The sequence below is a fragment of the Cinclus cinclus genome, chromosome 24 (genome assembly GCF_963662255.1).
Source record: "Cinclus cinclus chromosome 24, bCinCin1.1, whole genome shotgun sequence".
NCBI lineage: Eukaryota > Metazoa > Chordata > Aves > Passeriformes > Cinclidae > Cinclus > Cinclus cinclus.
Genome location: NC_085069.1, coordinates 5821707 through 5837986, shown reverse-complemented (window position 1 = coordinate 5837986; position 16280 = coordinate 5821707). Strand labels below are relative to the sequence as shown.

Below are 16280 nucleotides of genomic sequence, written 5' to 3'. Positions count from 1 at the left end.
GGGGCTGGGATTAGTGATGGGGGGGGGTGCAGCATTTTGGGCAGACCTCAGCCCCCAGCACGGGGCTCGGGGTGGATACACTGGGGCTCCCCAAAAGTGACACCTTGTCCTTGTCCCCACAGCCAACGCCGGGCCGGAGAGATGGGGCGTCCCCAAATGCCAACGCACCCCCGGAGGGGGGGTCTTTCCCCTGGGTGGGGCCCAAGACGGTGGCGCTGCGCAAGAGCCCCCAGGGCGGCTTTGGCTTCACCCTCCGCCACTTCATCGTGTACCCTCCGGAATCGGCCGTGCACTCGGCCAAGGTAGGGCTGGGATCCCGGGAATGCCGCAGCGGGAGCGCTTGGATGCAGGATGCTCCTGTTTGGGCTGAGGGTGGGCGGGGAGGTGAGGAGTGCAGTGTCCGGTGTCTGCTTTGTTGGGATTCCTGGAGCTGCCCCCAGACCCTGTAGTGATCCCAGCCTGGGATGGAGGAACCCGTGGAGCGGTTGGGCGAGGAGCTCCAGGCAAATGGCACCTCTGGAGACATCCCGGAGCTTTTCGGGATATGGGATTGTTTGTGGGAATGGAGAGAACCCCTCGGCTCTGGCAGCACTGGGAACAGCAGGAAAAGGCACTTCAGAGCCCCTGAGGCCAGCCAGGGCTGGCGGAATTTTGTCTCCCGGTTTCCTGGCTGCTGGTGGGGATTTTCCAACTGGATCTGCCCTGGGATCTGTGTTCCGGCCGCCTCTCCTGGTGACGTCTTTTGGGAGGACACGGCCCTGCCTTGGCACCTCTGAGCCCCTGATCCGGGCAGCGCCTTTCCCCTCAAGGATGGATCAGTCCCATGGAGCCCCCCAGCAGCAGCTTCCAGCGTGGATGGAGAAGCTTCAGGAATTCGGAACCCTCTTCTCTCCCTATTTCCTGTGGATGACAGGAGGAGAGTCTGGGATATGTGCTGTCCCACGAATCCCTTTCCAAGCTCCAGATCCTTGGATGATCCCATCACCCCCGGAGCTCCAGAGCTGCCCCACGGCTCCGGCGCTGGCAGACAGGGAAGTGCCGTGGGAAGTGAGTCACAGGGTGGGGAGAACCGACTCTCCGGAATCCCCGCTCGCCATCCTCAGGCACGGCCGCTTTTCCCAGGCTCGTTCTGCCTCTCCAAGCCCTTCCTGCGTTGGGAACACGGCCCAGTCTCCAGCAGCGTGGCTCTACCAGAGAGATTTTGTCATGGCAATAGCCTAAAGCTCCTTTAAACCTCTCCACCTCTCCAAAAAAATTGATTCTGCCCCGCTGGGTACCTGATCTGAGCTCTGCCCGGCCTGGAGAGCCGTGTGGGAAGGAGCGGGATCAGCTCCGGGAGCTGGAGATGCTCTTGGAAAGAGGCTGGGAATATCTCCCGGCCGCAGGGTGCGGTGGGGCTGGCTCAGCAGCAGCAGCAGCAGCCGCGGGGACCGGCACCCCGCCAGCTCCGGGGGCTGAGTTTCGGTGGCTTTGACTCAGCAGGGAGGGGGCCGGGAGCAGCGCTCGCCACGCTCGCCACGCTCATCGCCCTGACAGCAGCATTGCCGGGATGTCCCCGGGGCCGGGAAGGGCTCTGAGGTGCCACGGGGCCAGGACGGGCAGGGAGGGGCTCAGTCCGTGCCCGCAGGGGCTCTCGGTGGCCCCACGGGCTCGCTGTGGCTGTGGAATGTGGCTTTTCCTGCGCTGGGCACCTGGAGTGGTGCCGCTGGCGATGTCTGCCCGTCGCACTGGGATGGAGCACTGGGATGGAGACTGGGACCTTCCCAGAGCCCTGGGGGGACCTGGCACCTTGGGGACACCGGGGCACTGTCGCCACTGGCTGGAGGCTGCGGCCAGGCCTGTGTTCCCAGCTGGGCATGGAAAAATCTGGCACTGGTGGGGTGAGAATTCCCCTTCCAGGTGCCCCGATGCCTTCCTGGAGGGGGATGTGAGACCACCCCCCCGATGCCTCACCCCAACCTGGAGGGTCCCCACGGGGGTTTGGGTTAAAAGGGCAGGGATGTGGCACAATTACCGCCCCACGGGACAGATCAGTGCCCACCGCAGTGGTGGCAGCCCCTGCCGTGCTCCCGGAGACTGCAGGGCCGGGCAGGGATGAGGATTCACCCCAGATGAATCCTCTGGAATTCCAGGATCCCTCCCCTGGAGCACCACGACAGGGGTTGGGCTCGGTGGCCTGAGCCGAAGGGTGAGATGCCAGCCTGGGGCTGGCAGGGCCCCTTCCTGCTCCCCTGCCCTAAAACTGGCCCCAAAACCGGCCCCAAACCGGCAGCTGGGTGCGGGGGGCTGCGGCGGGTCCCGCTGCCGGGGCGGATCCGGTGTCAGGAGGTAATTTTAGCCGGGGGCGGCGGAGGGCAGAGGGACGCGCCGGTCCCGCGAAGGGCTTCACGGGGCTGCTACCCCCCGGTCCCCTCTCGGTCCCCTCTCAGTCCCCTTTCGGTCCCCTCGTCACAGCCCTGCCACCAAATCCCACCAAATCAATGCTTTTCTCTCTTTTTTTTTTTTTTTTTTTTTTTTTTTTTCTTCTTCCTGCCAGGAGGAGGAGAATGGGAACCGAGCAGGTGAGCACTGGCATGGGGACCCTGGGGACGGTGGCACGGGTGGCACAGGGTGGCACAGGGGAGAGGGGGTTGTCGCAGCTGTCGCAGATCGCAGCGGGTGTTGCTGTTGTCACCACAGCCCTAAATATCAGCTGGCGGTGAAACCACGCTGTTCTTTGGTGACAGCTTGGTGGCCCTTTGGGGACACCGGCGATGGGCTCGGTGTCCCCAAACCCGCAGGGAGCTTTGCGGGATGTCACACCCGGAGGGGCTGCAGCGTGGCCAGCACCGATCCTCGGCGAGCTCGGGGTGTTTGGGGACAGGGACGCGACCTCGCTGTCCCCTCCCGGCGGCTCGGGGTGACATGAACGAATGTGAAGGTGTCAGAACGGATCGGCGCTGCCGCGGTGACACGGGAAGCTCGCGGTGCCAGACCTGGCACCGGGCACCCGGCTGGGGGTGGGGGAGGGTCCCCGGCCTCGCTCCGGGTGGGATTTGGGATCCCCGATGGGCACCGCTCCCTCCTGGTGGCTTCGGCTCTCGGGAGAAGCCCCGGCTGAGGGTGGTCTGCGGGAGGAGAGGAGGTGACTTCCTGGCCACCGGACGGTGCTGGCTGTGGTGGCAGCTCCCCGACACGCTGTCCCCACGGAGCAGGTCCCGCCCGGAGCCGCCTGGAGCCCATGGACACGATCTTCGTGAAGAACGTGCGGGAGGACGGGCCCGCACACCAGGCGGGGCTGCGCACGGGTGAGAGGGGGAGGCGGAACCGGGGGTGGGATCCTGGGAATGCTCCGCCTCCTCTGCCAGGGAATTTCTTGTTTATTATGCTGTTTTTTTTTTTTTTTTTTTTTTTTTTTTTCCCCGGCATTCCTGCTCTTTCCCGCCCCTTCTCTCTGGTCCTGGGGTGCTCAGAGCAGCCTTGGGGTCTCCGGGTGTTCTTCTGGGTTTGGGGTCCCTAGTTTGCTCCCTTTGCCACGCGGGATCTGCTCAAACCCTGCCCTGGGTGACCGTGGGGACATCTAGGTGCCACCAGTCCCTCATGGTGACACTGTCCCCTTCCTGGGCTCTGCAGGTGACCGGCTGGTCAAGGTGAACGGGGAGAGCATCATCGGCAAAACCTACTCGCAGGTGATCGCCCTGATCCAGAACAGGTGAGTGTTCTTCCCGGGGTGGGAGGTGGCAGGATGGGGACACGTCACAGCAGGCTCTGTCCCTCTGGGTGTCACTGGGATGACAGGGGCCCTGAGGCACTTGGGTGACCAGGGACAGGCAGCAACGTGCTGTCACCATCACGTGGGGACGGGGACATTCGTCTCGTGGGGGATCCAGCCAGGTGTGAGCTTGGGGACAGGTGGGGACTGACCCCTCTGTCCCCTGCCCTGCAGTGATGATGTGCTGGAGCTCTCCATCATGCCCAAGGACGAGGACATCCTCCAGCTGGTGAGTTTGCTGGGCAGGTGCCTTGGGGACACTTGGGGACACTTGGGGACAGGGCTCCACCGGCACCCCTGGACGAGCAATGGGTGCAGAACTGGGGGTGCTGGGGCAGGAGCAGGGGGGATGTGGCCTCTGTGATTTTGGGGGGAGCATCCTCAGGCACAGCTGGAGCACGAGTTGCTCCAGGTTTTAGGGTCTGGCTTATCCTTGGACCCCCCCCCCCAGGTGGCTGTACCATGGGTGTGCCATGATCTGGGGGTGACAGTGGCCCTGGCAGGGTGGTCTGAGCCGACGGGTGTGCAGGGGTCTCCTCCTGATGCCCCTCCCATCCCAACTTGGATTTTCGGTGCCTTTTGGGGTCCCCCCACTGCTTGTCCCCAACCTGGGGGTCCCCTTCCCGTAGGGCTGGGGGGTGTTATGGGGGGGTCCCCATCTCCACCTGCTCCGGGCTCTGGGAATCCCCCGGTGCAGAGTCAGGGGCACCGGGAAAAGTGAAAAGTGAGACGGGCCAGCCAGGCTGGCCGTGCCAGGATATTTTAGGAAGGAGGGGAGGGGACAGCAGAAGGGCTGTGGCTGCTGCCAGCGCTGCTCGGAGCCGGGGGGACCCGGTGGGAAAGCGGGGTGGGTTTGGGGGAGGGGGGGGCTGCATCTAGCTCATCCCAGCCCAGCTGATCCCACCCTCGGGGGTCGGGGGATGCACAGAGCATCCCTACAGCGGGAATTGTGTCCCTGTCCCCCCTCCCTGACCCCCTATCCCCCCCTTTCCCCTATAGGCCTATTCCCAGGACGCCTACCTGAAGGGCAACGAGCCGTACTCCGGGGGGGCTCAGAGCATCCCCGAGCCCCCTCCCATCTGTTACCCAAGGAAAACCTACCCCTTCCAGGCCCGGGGTGCCGATCCCACCCCTGGCCAGCCGCCGGACCCCCGATCCCCCCGCCCGGCCACCACCGGTCCCTCGTCCCCTCTGGGCGCCCGCAGCGACCCCGGCGGCAGCCCCGCGCACCGCCCCGAGGATCCGCAGCCCGGGGGTCCCCCCCCGCGCCCCGCCGCACCCCACGGGCACCCCGGCTCCTCCTCCCGCCCCTCTAACGTCTCATCCTCCGTGCCCGACCGCTACGGGATGTCCCCGGCCACCTCGTCCTGCTACGGTGTCCCCAAGCACCTCCCGGAGCACCGGACTCACTGCGGCTTCAAGGAGGGCATCGGGGGGCTCTCGACAGCCGGGCGGCCCCCCCGGGACGTGTCGGTGGCCCAGCGTGTTCCCGGTCGCCAGGAGTGCCAGCAGGCTCTGTCGCGCTGGTTCTGCAGCCAGGAGCCGCGGCGCAGCGCCTCGGAGGAGCGGCGGCACGCCATGCCCCGCTACCGCAGCGTGTCCCACGACCGCCTCGGGGGCTCCGGGACCGCGGCACCCCGGGGGTGGCCCCACAGCGCCTCGCACGACACCCTGCTGCAGCCCAGCCGCGAGGGCTGCGCCCCCCGAGCCCGCTCCGACCACTACCTGGGCAGGTACGGGCGCTCCATGGAGGCGCTGGAGCCCAGCGCGCTGCTCCCGCCGCACCTCGACCGCTCCGCGTGGCCACCCGAGAGGCTCTGCCGGGCCGCCGTCGCCGTCGCCACCTCCGGACAGCCCATCCCGTCCGGCTCCTTCGCTGTTTCCTCATCCTCCTCTTCCTCCTCATCGCGGGAGCCGGCTCCGGTGCAGAAGCACCCGTCTCAGCCCAACCTGCAGAGCGTGGATGACTCGGGCTACATCGGCTACCGCAGCTATAGCCCGTCCTTCCAGCGCCGCACCGGGCTGCTGCACGCCCTGGCCTGTCGCGACCCGGCCTTCGGGGGGCTACCAACCTTCAACATCGCCCAGCGGGCAGTAGCCCCGCTCAGGGACGGCGTGGCCAGCCCTGTCACCCCCCCTGCGGTCACTCCGGCGGTGTCCAGCGCGCCCCGGGAGCCACGGCCGGAGGGCGGCCGAGCGTCCGAGCAGGCGGAGGAGCGCAGGGAGGAGGTGGTGCTGCGGCAGAAGCCGCCCACGGGCCGCAAGATGCCCGCACCGCTGCGGCAGATGAACTTTGTGTTCCCCGAGGGGGTGAAGGACACGGACATTGGTGACCCCGCCGGGGCCGTGGGCAGAGGGGACAGGCCGGGGAACGAGCGGCCGGGCCGGCGAGTGGCTCCCTTGGCAGCCCCTGAGGATTCGCTGGCGTCCATCCCCTTCATCGGTGAGTCTGGGGTGGGGCTCGCTGGTCACCTCTGGGAAGGGATTTAGGAGGTCCTGTGCCAGGGAGGGGAAGTTTGGGGGTCAGAAGTGCAGGGTATCCATCTGTGGCCAGTGTGGAGATGGAAAAGGGCTGCACCAGCAGCGCCTTCAATGCCCGGTATCCCACAGAATCCCACACCCCACAGTGTCCTGCATCCCACAGAGTCCTGTGCCCCTCTGCACCCCACAGAATCCCACACCCCACAGTGCCCCACACCCCTCTGCACCCCACAGTGTCCCACATCCCTCTGGATTGTCCCCTAGCAGGGCCGGGTGCCAGGTGATGGTGATGGGGTGCCAGGGTTTGGGTTTGAGCACCCTCACCCCTCCCTCTCGTCCTGCACCCCTCCCACTTGCTGGTGCCCCTTACTGGTGTGAACTGGAGCCCTGCTCCAAGGTGGGGACAGGGCTGTCCCTGTCCCTGTCTCACCTGGGATCTCCCTGCCCAGGACACAGATGGATTTGGGAAGCCACAGCTGTCCCCTGTCCCTGCTCCCAGGGAGGAAATAGGATGGAATCCATGGGATGAGATGGGATGGGATGGGATGGGATGGGATGGGATGGGATGGGATGGGATGGGAGTCTCAGGGTTGCTGTGGATGAGGGTCTGGGTGCCCCATCAGCTCCTGGGGGTGGGAGCATTTCCCCACCCAACCCTGACACCAAACCCACCATCCTCAGATATGCTGGGGGGTCCCAGCAGGGACTTCCCCTGCCCCAAACCCCCCTCCAACACTGCCCACCCCCCTCACAGACGAACCCACCAGCCCCAGCATCGACCTGAAGGCCAAGCACGTCCCGGCCTCCTCGGTGGTGTCCAGTGCCATGAACTCAGCCCCCGCCATGGCCACCAGCCCCGCCTCACCCACCTTCGCCTTCGCCCTGTCCCGGCACTACTCCCAGGACTGCAGTAAGTGCTGGGGAGGGGGAACCACCCTGGCAGTCCTGGAGGGGAGCAGCCCCCCGCCCCAGAGCCCTGCCTAGCACCCCCAGGCTGAGCAGGGTGGGCTTTGCCCCCTCCCCACCTCAGGCAGCATCAAGGCCGGCCGCCGCTCCTCCTACCTGCTGGCCATCACCACCGAGCGCTCCAAGTCCTGCGACGACGGTCTGAACGCATTTCGGGATGAGGGCAAGATCCTCAGGTAGGGCTGGAGACCCCCGTGCCGGTCCCACAGCCCCCCCCAGCTCCCACCCAACCCTTCCCCACTGACGGGGGCTGATCTCCCCCCAGGAGGATGCCGAGCCGGGTCCCCAGCCTCCGCATGCTGAGGAGCTTCTTCACCGATGGGGTGAGTGCTGTGCTGGGGCTGCCCTAAAAGAACGGGGTGGGTTCTCTGGTGGAGCAGTGGGTGGCAATGGCCTCACCCCAACCCCTCCCTCTGACCCCTCGCAGTCTCTGGACAGCCTGGGCACATCCGAAGACGCCCGTTCCAAAAGACACTCAACCTCCGACCTCTCGGACGTGCCGTTCAGCGCCGTGAGGAAGGAGGGCTGGCTCCACTGCAAGCAGATCCTCACCAAAAAGGGGAAGGTAGGCTCGGCTTTACCCCCATCCCGGAGTTCAGTGGCCATGCTGGGGAGGTGCCACTCGCTGAGGCCGGAGCTCCATCCCTTCCTTGTCCCTGCAGAAGGTCGGTGGAGGCATCCGGCAGTGGAAGCGCGTGTTCGCCGTGCTGCGCACCCACTCGCTGTACCTGTGCAAGGACAGGCGGGAGGCGGTGACCTGCGCCCCGGCCCCAGGTGAGGAGGAGCCGCCGATCAGCATCCAAGCGTGCCTGGTGGACATCTCCTACAGCGAGACCAAGAGGAAGCACGTCTTCCGCCTGACGACCGCTGACTTCTGTGAATATCTCTTTCAGGCAGAGGATCGGGAAGACATGCTGGCCTGGATCAAAGTCATCAGGGAGAACAGCAAGGCTGAGGGCGAGGTGAGAGCCACATGGGGCTCCCGGCTGCCTCTGGCTCTCCCGGCACTAACCGCCTCGGCTCTCTCCGGCTCTTTGCCTTGTGCTGCTTCCCCAGGCCACGGCCAAGCCCGTGCCGTGCTCCCAGGGCTGTGTGGGGGCTCGTGGCGACCAAGAAGAGCGTGGCCCCACGGCCTCGGCCGGGGCAGGGTGCGCGGGATGCTCGGTGGAGGGGCCGTGGCTCTCCAGGCGGGGCTGGAGCCGGATCCGCCGCGTCGGCGTTTTGGTTGTGCGGCGGCAGAGGAGCCTGTGTGGCTCTGCTGAGGTCTGGTGTGGCTCTGCCAGGGTGTGTCCTGGCTTTGGTGAGGTGTGATGTGGCTGAGTCGTGGTTTGACATGTCTGTGCCATGGTTTGACATGTCCCTGAGCAGTGGTTTGACATGTCCCCGACGTGGTGTGGCCTGTCCCTGCCATGGTGTGATGTGGCTCTGCTGTGGTTTGATGTGTCCCTGCCATGGTTTGATGTGTCCCTGCCATGGTGGCTCTGCTGTGGTTTGTTCATGGACAGAGGTCCGGGCATGGTGTCCCTGTGGTGCTGCTGAGGCCGAGCCCTCCCTGGGCAGCCGTGGCTCTGCAGAGTCTCTCGGGTATGAAATGGCAGAGCCACCCCTGGGGCCACTCTGGGTTCCAGTGGTGGATCCATGGGACAGCCGTGCTGGCACTGGGCCAGCTGTGGTGGCTCAGTTTGTTGGCCATGGTGGCACTGGCCTGGCTGTGGTGCATTGTTTTGGTAGCGCTCTGGGGACAGTGTGGCCAGGTCGGAACCAGAAGGTACTGCCAGGTTAGAACGTGTGGAATTGTCCGAGCAGGCCCCAGCACTGCGGTGCTGTCAGGAGTATCCTGCAGGGATGGCTCCGTGTCCATGCAGGCTGCAAGGGAGGTGTGTGTGCCATGCAAGGACACACCTGTGTCCATCTCTGGTCAGTGCAGGTGTGTGTGCCATGCAAGGACACACCTGTGTCCATCTCTGGTCAGTGGAGCTGTGTGTGCCATGCAAGGACACACCCGTGTCCATCTCTGGTCAGTGGAGCTGTGTGTGCCATGCAAGGACACGCCTGTGTCCATCTCTGGTCAGTGCAGGTGTGTGTGCCATGCAAGGACACACCTGTGTCCATCTCTGGTCAGTGGAGCTGTGTGTGCCATGCAAGGACACGCCTGTGTCCATCTCTGGTCAGTGCAGGTGTGTGTGCCATGCAAGGACACGCCTGTGTCCATCTCTGGTCAGTGCAGGTGTGTGTGCCATGCAAGGACACACCTGTGTCCATCTCTGGTCAGTGGAGGTGTGTGTGCCATGCAAGGACACACCTGTGTCCATCTCTGGTCAGTGGAGCTGTGTGTGCTATGCAAGGACACACCTGTGTCCATCTCTGGTCAGTGGAGGTGTGTGTGCCATGCAAGGACACACCTGTGTCCATCTCTGGTCAGTGGAGCTGTGTGTGCCATGCAAGGACACACCCGTGTCCATCTCTGGTCAGTGGAGCTGTGTGTGCCATGCAAGGACACGCCTGTGTCCATCTCTGGTCAGTGCAGGTGTGTGTGCCATGCAAGGACACACCTGTGTCCATCTCTGGTCAGTGGAGGTGTGTGTGCCATGCAAGGACACACCTGTGTCCATCTCTGGTCAGTGCAGGTGTGTGTGCCATGCAAGGACACACCCGTGTCCATCTCTGGTCAGTGGAGGTGTGTGTGCCATGCAAGGACACACCTGTGTCCATCTCTGGTCAGTGGAGGTGTGTGTGCCATGCAAGGACACACCTGTGTCCATCTCCGTGGCCTGGAGCCATGCCCAGCAGTGGGGCTGTGAGCTCTGGGCTGTCCGGGGACAGCGGGGACCTGGTGCTGCCCTTGCCCGGAGCCGCCCGGCCCCGCGTGGTGCCCGGCAGAGCGTGGACTTGCCCGGGGGTGTCCGGTGGACGCGCTGCTCAAGCTCTCCCTTCCCCTCTTCTCTCTGCCTCCCCAGGACCCCGGTTTTGCCAGCCAAGCCCTTATCAGCAAGAAGTTAAACGACTACCGGAAAGTGAGGTACGGACTGGGGCGGTGGGCACCGAGACCCCCGGGGGCGTCGCTCACCCTGGGGTGACGGTGACGGAGCAAAGCCTGGATGGGGCAGAGATGGAAGAGCTGGCATGGCCTGGGTTCAGCCAAAATGGCACCTGGCACTCGTAACAAGGGTTGGAGTAGCCCGGTGCTCCCCGGGGGTCTCTGTAGGATGCAGGGAGTGATGCTGGCGATGTTCACCGGGAGGTTTTGTGCCGGGCTGGTGCCCCCCTGGCCGTGCCCCCGCCTGAGCCCCCCCCCTGTTCTCCCTGCAGCCCTGCGGGCACCAAGCCTGACTCGTCACCCAAGGGCCCTCGTGGGCTGGGGATCCGAGCCGAGTTCCTGAAGCAGACGGGAACCAGCGTGCCCCGGTCCCCCAGGCAGGACGTGGCTGTCACAAAAGGTACGTGGGACACCCCAGCACAGCATCCCGGGGGTGCTTTGTGTCCCCCAAGGCTGCTGTGCTGCTTGTCCCTCTAGGCCAGCTCTTCCTATTCATCCCAAGTGATCCTGTGGGGTTTTTTTCCCCCCCCCACACCTCAGATGAAAGCAGCTCCCAAAAAGCCCCGTGGGGCATCAACATCATGAAGAAGAACAAGAAATCTGCCCCGCGCGCTTTCGGCGTGAGGCTGGAGGATTGTCAGCCTGCCCCCGACAACAAGGTACGGCCGTGCCACCACCGCCAGCCCTCGGGGACTCTGCACAGCCCTGGCACGCCCTGAGCCCGTCCCTGTCCCTGCAGAACGTGCCCCTGATCGTGGAAGCGTGCTGCAAGGTGGTGGAGGACCGGGGGCTGGAGTACATGGGCATCTACCGCGTGCCCGGCAACAACGCCGTGGTGTCCAGCCTGCAGGAGCAGCTCAACAAGGGAGCCACCGAGATCAACCTGCAGGATGAGGTGAGGGCACGGCAGGTGACTGTCCCCATGGCTGGCTCCATCCCTATCATGCCTCTGGAATGTTCTCCTGGTCTGTGTCATCGTCCCTGTGCCCGTCATCATCCCAGTCCTTGTTATCATCCTTGTTCCTGTCATCATCCTCGTCCCCATTATCCCTGTCCCCATCGTCATCCCTGTCCCCATCATCATCCCTGTCCTGTCATCCCTGTCCCATCTTCCCTTTTCCTGTCATCATCCCAGTCCTTGTTATCATCCCTGTTTCTGTCTCATCCTCCTCGTCTCCATCATCCCAGTCCCCATTATCCCTGTCCCATTACCCCTGACCCACCATCCTTGTCTCTGTTATCCCTGTCCCCACCATCCCTGTCCTGTTATCCCTGACCCGTTATCCCTGTCCCCCTGTCCCTGTCCCCCTGTCCCCCTGTCCCCTGTCCCTGTCCCCTGTCCCCACCATCCCTGTCCCTTTGTCCCTGTCCCCCTGTCCCTGTCCCTGTCCCCACCATCCCTGTCCCATTATCCTTGTCCCATTATCCCTGTCCCCACCATCCCTGTCCCCCTGTCCCTGTCCCCCTGTCCCTGTCCCCTGTCCCCACCATCCCTGTCCCTTTGTCCCTGTCCCCCTGTCCCTGTCCCCTGTCCCCACCATCCATGTCCCATTATCCTTGTCCCATTATCCCTGTCCCTTTGTCCCTGTCCCCCTGTCCCTGTCCCCTGTCCCTGTCCCCTGTCCCCACCATCCCTGTCCCTTTGTCCCTGTCCCCCTGTTCCCGTCCCCCTGTCCCTGTCCCTGTCCCCCTGTCCCTGTCCCCTGTCCCCACCATCCCTGTCCCTTTGTCCCTGTCCCCCTGTCCCTGTCCCCCTGTCCCCAACCCCGTGACCTTCCCTGGAGTGACAGCGCCGCCTAGCGGTAGGTGCCAGCACTGTAGGTGACATCCTGGGGACACTTCTGTCCCCTCGCATCTCGCGGTGGCTCAGGACTTCCCCTGACTGTCGCCGGGGCTGGTTTGTGTCCCTGGCTGTCCCTCTGAGCAGCCTCCTCTGTCCCCCGCAGCGGTGGCAGGACCTGAATGTCATCAGCAGCCTCTTGAAATCCTTCTTCCGAAAGCTGCCCGAGCCCCTCTTCACCGACGGTGAGTCCCTGTCCCCTGGGCCACCAAAGCCCCAGACCCCATCCCCTGTGCTGGGGACCGGCCCCCACACCCAGTGACACAACCACCCCTGGTGGGGACAATGCAGAGCCCCTGTCACCAAGGCCACTTGTCCTTTTCCCTCCTTGCCTCCAGTGGGACCAGCACTGAGACCCTTCCCCAGTATCTCCAGCGGGTTCATCGGGGGGTCCCTGACTGGGGGGGTGGGGGTGGTCTGTCCCCTCCACCCAGCTGTGACACCCTCATGTCCCACTTTCAGATAAATACAACGACTTCATTGAAGCCAACCGGATCGAAGATGCCAGCGAGAGGATGAGGACGCTGCGGAAGCTGGTAGGGACATGGGACAGGGGTGGGGACACCGCCCTGGAGCCCCCCTTGGGTGGGGACAGTGACCAGAGCGGTGACCCAGTGCCTCCCCACAGATCCGGGACCTACCAGGCCACTACTACGAGACCCTCAAATTCCTGGTGGGCCACCTGAAAACCATCGCTGACCACTCGGAGAAGAACAAGGTACTGACCTCCCCCCCATCAATCCTGGGAATCTCCTGCCCCACCTGAAGCTCCCCCAGACCCGGGCTGGGATGCAGCTCTGACCCGGCTCTGGTGACAGATGGAGCCCCGGAACCTGGCGCTGGTGTTCGGGCCCACGCTGGTGCGAACATCCGAGGACAACATGACAGACATGGTGACGCACATGCCCGACCGCTACAAGATCGTGGAGACCCTCATCCAGCACGTGAGTGCTCAGGGGGGGCGGTGGCGTGGCTGGGGAGGGTGGGATCTGCACCCCAAAAATGAGGACGGAGCTGCTGACCCCTGTCCCATCTCCCCCCGCAGTCAGACTGGTTCTTCAGTGACAAGGAGGACAAGGGTGAGAAGGTGAGTCCTGCCCCTCGTCAGCAGGGTCTCGCTGTGGGTCAGGGGGGTGCGGACCCCCCCAGTTGGGAGCTGGGGGGTTCATGGCAGCCCACCCTGATGGTTTTTTCCCTCCCGCAGACCCCCGTGGATGAGAAGGAGGCTCAGTCCGTGCCCAACATTGAGTACCTGCTGCCCAACATCGGCAGGACCGCGGCGCCCGGCGATGCCGCAGGTGAGGGGCAGCGTCCGTGGCACTGTCCCCTCCTGTCCTGGCACCCCGGAGCGCCCCTCCCGACTCTCTGTCCCCCCTTGCCCACATCTGTGGGCAACCAGCCCGGCTCGCCACACCCACAGCCAACCTGGAGCGGGACATCCGGGCGCCCTCCTCTCCAAAAAATGGGAACAACCCCTGGGGATGCCCGACGAGCCCCCTGCCCACCCTGTCCCCCCCCCCCCTTCTCCCCGGTGGCCACTCCTTGTCCCTCAGGGCGCCCTGGCAGTGCCCACCCCGCGGGACCCGTGCCCGCGCTGCCAAACCTGGAGACCGGGAGCCTTTGACAAAGTTGGACTGATTTCTTACGTTCTTTCCTTGAACTTCTCTGTGCTGTCCTCTTCCTCCTCCTCCTCCTCCTCTTCCTCCTCCAGCGGATCTCCTCGAGAGCTAGAGCGGGTACAGTCTGATCCCGGGTGCATTGCTCACGCACTAACCCTTGGGGGGACCACGAGAGAGAGGGAGCAGGGGGGCACAGCGGCAGGGGAGGGGACGCTGTCCTGCCTGGCACTGTCCCCAGGGTCCCCAACACCAGCGGGGGAGCCCCAAATCCCTTTCACTCTGCTTCTCCCACGTCACTGGCCGGTGGTTGTGCCGGCATCTCGCCGCAGGGATGGGTGTGGGGTGTTCCAAATCCCTCCAGTTCTGGGCTGCGAGGTTCCCAAAGCCCCAGGAAGGGTCAGCACCCCCTTTCTGCCTCCCCCTCTCTCGTTGTCAGCTGCTAACCCCGTCCCGGGCATGCGGGGCGGGAGAGGGGTCTGTGTCCTGTCCTTCCTGTCCCCTCTGTGTCCCCTCTTCACCCCATAACCCCCCGGCCTGTCCCAGCCCACCCCAGACCCCTCTCCGAGGCTGGGTGTGGCACGGAGCCACCTCCCCTCCCTCCATCCCGGTGACGCGGCGATGGCAGCGCCCTGTCCCTGTCCCCTCTATGCCCCGTGGCCGCGGGAGGGTTGGGGTCCCACCGCGGGGGTCCTGGCCGTGTGTCCTGGCTGTGTGTGCCTGCGTGTGTCCCCCTTGTCCCCACTGCTCACCCTGGGTGAGGAGGAGCAATGCCAGGGATCCCCCCCCTGTGACCACCGGAGCCCCTCCTGGCACGTCCTGACACGACCCTGCCAGGGGCCAGCCGGTGTGACAGCCCCGGCATGTCCCCATCCTGGTTTGGGGGAACGGAGCGGCACCCCCGACTCGACCCCAGACCCCTCCCCAGCACATTCCCACCGCCGGGACCCCTCTAACCCCCCTCTCTCCCTTCTGCTTTCCAGGCTCGGCCCGCAGCGGCTCCGCCAAACCGAAGGTGAGAGGGGACAACGGAGCGGGGCTGGCAGGGTGGGGACGCGGGGATTCACGGGGACTCTCAGCCCGTCCCTGTCCCTGTCGCTGACCCCGCTGTGTCCCCCCACTCCCAGGGCACGTGGCCGTCGCGCAAAGCTCCGCCGCACCGGGAGCTCCTCGCCATCCCCTTCGTCTCGGCCGCCGCCCGCAAGAGGAAGAAGAGGAGAGAGGCCGAAGGCGTTGGGAGCAGCACCGATGACGACGCGGAGCGCAGGGACAGCCCGGGCCGGCAGCAGGAGCGGGAGGTCCCCGCGGTGACACCCGGCAAATCCCCCCGCGCCGCCAACACCGACCCCGCGACCCCCGGCCCGGCCGGGATGCAGCGGGAATGCTCGGCCGGCTCCGAGCCGGCTCCGGACGCCCGCTCCATCGTGTCCGGCTACTCCACGCTGTCCACCATGGACCGCAGCCTGTGCTCCGAGGTGCACTCGGTGACCGGGAGCCGCGGGGAGGAGGCGGATGACGAGCGCAGCGAGCTCAGCCACATGGAGACGGACACGGAGAGCCGCGAGGGAGCCCGGCCGCGACCGGGACAAGCCGGAGGGGGGACAGGGACGGGCGACGAGGACAAGCCACCCCTGGGCCGCCCTTCCTTCAATTCGCATCTCCTGATCCAGTGCGACACGCTGGCCCGAAGGAAGTTGGGGCGGCCGCGGCCGGCCGGCGACACCGCGGTGGTGGCCAGCACCGGGGACGAGCAGAGCTGGGTGGCCCCGGGGCGAGCGTCGCTGCGGGAGCAGCTCCGGCAGCACCTGCGGGCTTCCACCGATGACACGGGGGTTCTCCTGCGCAGGGCACACTCCCCCGAGACCCGCCGCAAGAAGAGCAGCTGGCGCCGGCACACGGTGGTGGTGCCCGGTGGCCTCAAGGACCTCAACTTCAACGAGTGGAAGGAGCCGCGGGGTCTCGAGGGGACGCCGTGTCGCGATAAAGACTCGGGGCTCAGCAGCCTGGAGTCCACCAAAGCCCGGCCCGCGGTTCCCGGCCCGGTCCCTCCTGGCACTGCTGGCCCGGGCTCGGCTACCAAGAGTCCCCCGGGTAGCCCCGGCCCTGCCCTGCGCTTCCCGCAGTGTCTCTGAGTCCCTCGCCAGTGTTTAATTTAAGGACTGTCCCTTGTCCCCCTATTTAATTGTGCTCCGGAGGAGCTGCTGGTAATTATTTAACAGGTCCCGGTGGCTGGGGTGGGGACAAAGCCACCACAAAGCTTTGGGGACCAGCGGTGGTGCCACTGCACGGTGTCCCAAGCCCCCAGGCAGTGCCAGGAGGGGCGTGGAGGGCTCGGGGGGATTGTCCCCAGTGGTGGCACTGCTGTCCCCAGTGGTGGCACTGCTGTCCCCAGCCGCCGTGGAGCGAAGTGCGGGCACTTCCCTGGGAGCTGGCCCGGGCTGGGGACCCTGGGGGTGTGGGTGTCACAGACCCCTGTCCTGGAGACCTCAGTGTCACAGACCCCTGTGCTGAGGGTCATCGGGGTCAGAGACCTCTACCCTGGGGACCTTGGGGACATCAGGGTCAGAGACCCCTGCCCTGGGGACCTCG

General features: G+C 65.4%; 1 protein-coding gene across 1 annotated transcript; it reads left to right on the top strand.

Annotated features, from left to right (window-relative positions):
* Nucleotides 1-236: 236 nt before the first annotated feature.
* Nucleotides 237-15823, top strand: ARHGAP23 (Rho GTPase activating protein 23). The gene is made up of 23 exons (XM_062508259.1): nucleotides 237-302; nucleotides 2537-2561; nucleotides 3195-3287; nucleotides 3613-3691; nucleotides 3926-3980; nucleotides 4751-6194; nucleotides 6987-7142; nucleotides 7263-7374; nucleotides 7464-7521; nucleotides 7626-7763; nucleotides 7861-8160; nucleotides 10156-10217; nucleotides 10508-10635; nucleotides 10776-10894; nucleotides 10975-11130; nucleotides 12182-12260; nucleotides 12538-12611; nucleotides 12704-12793; nucleotides 12894-13019; nucleotides 13121-13162; nucleotides 13280-13373; nucleotides 14675-14706; nucleotides 14819-15823. The coding sequence occupies exons 3-23, from the start codon at nucleotides 3221-3223 to the stop codon at nucleotides 15821-15823; spliced, it is 4416 nt and encodes a 1471-aa protein (XP_062364243.1). The 5' UTR covers nucleotides 237-302; nucleotides 2537-2561; nucleotides 3195-3220.
* Nucleotides 15824-16280: the final 457 nt, after the last annotated feature.

Coding starts and splice junctions, on each gene's coding strand:
- ARHGAP23 (XM_062508259.1), top strand. CDS start 3,221: ATGGACACGATCTTCGTGAAGAACGTGCGGGAGGACGGGCCCGCACAC. Junction 6,195..6,986: donor GGCGTCCATCCCCTTCATCG/GTGAGTCTGGGG, acceptor CCCCCCTCACAG/ACGAACCCACCAGCCCCAGC. Junction 10,636..10,775: donor GGACGTGGCTGTCACAAAAG/GTACGTGGGACA, acceptor CCCACACCTCAG/ATGAAAGCAGCTCCCAAAAA.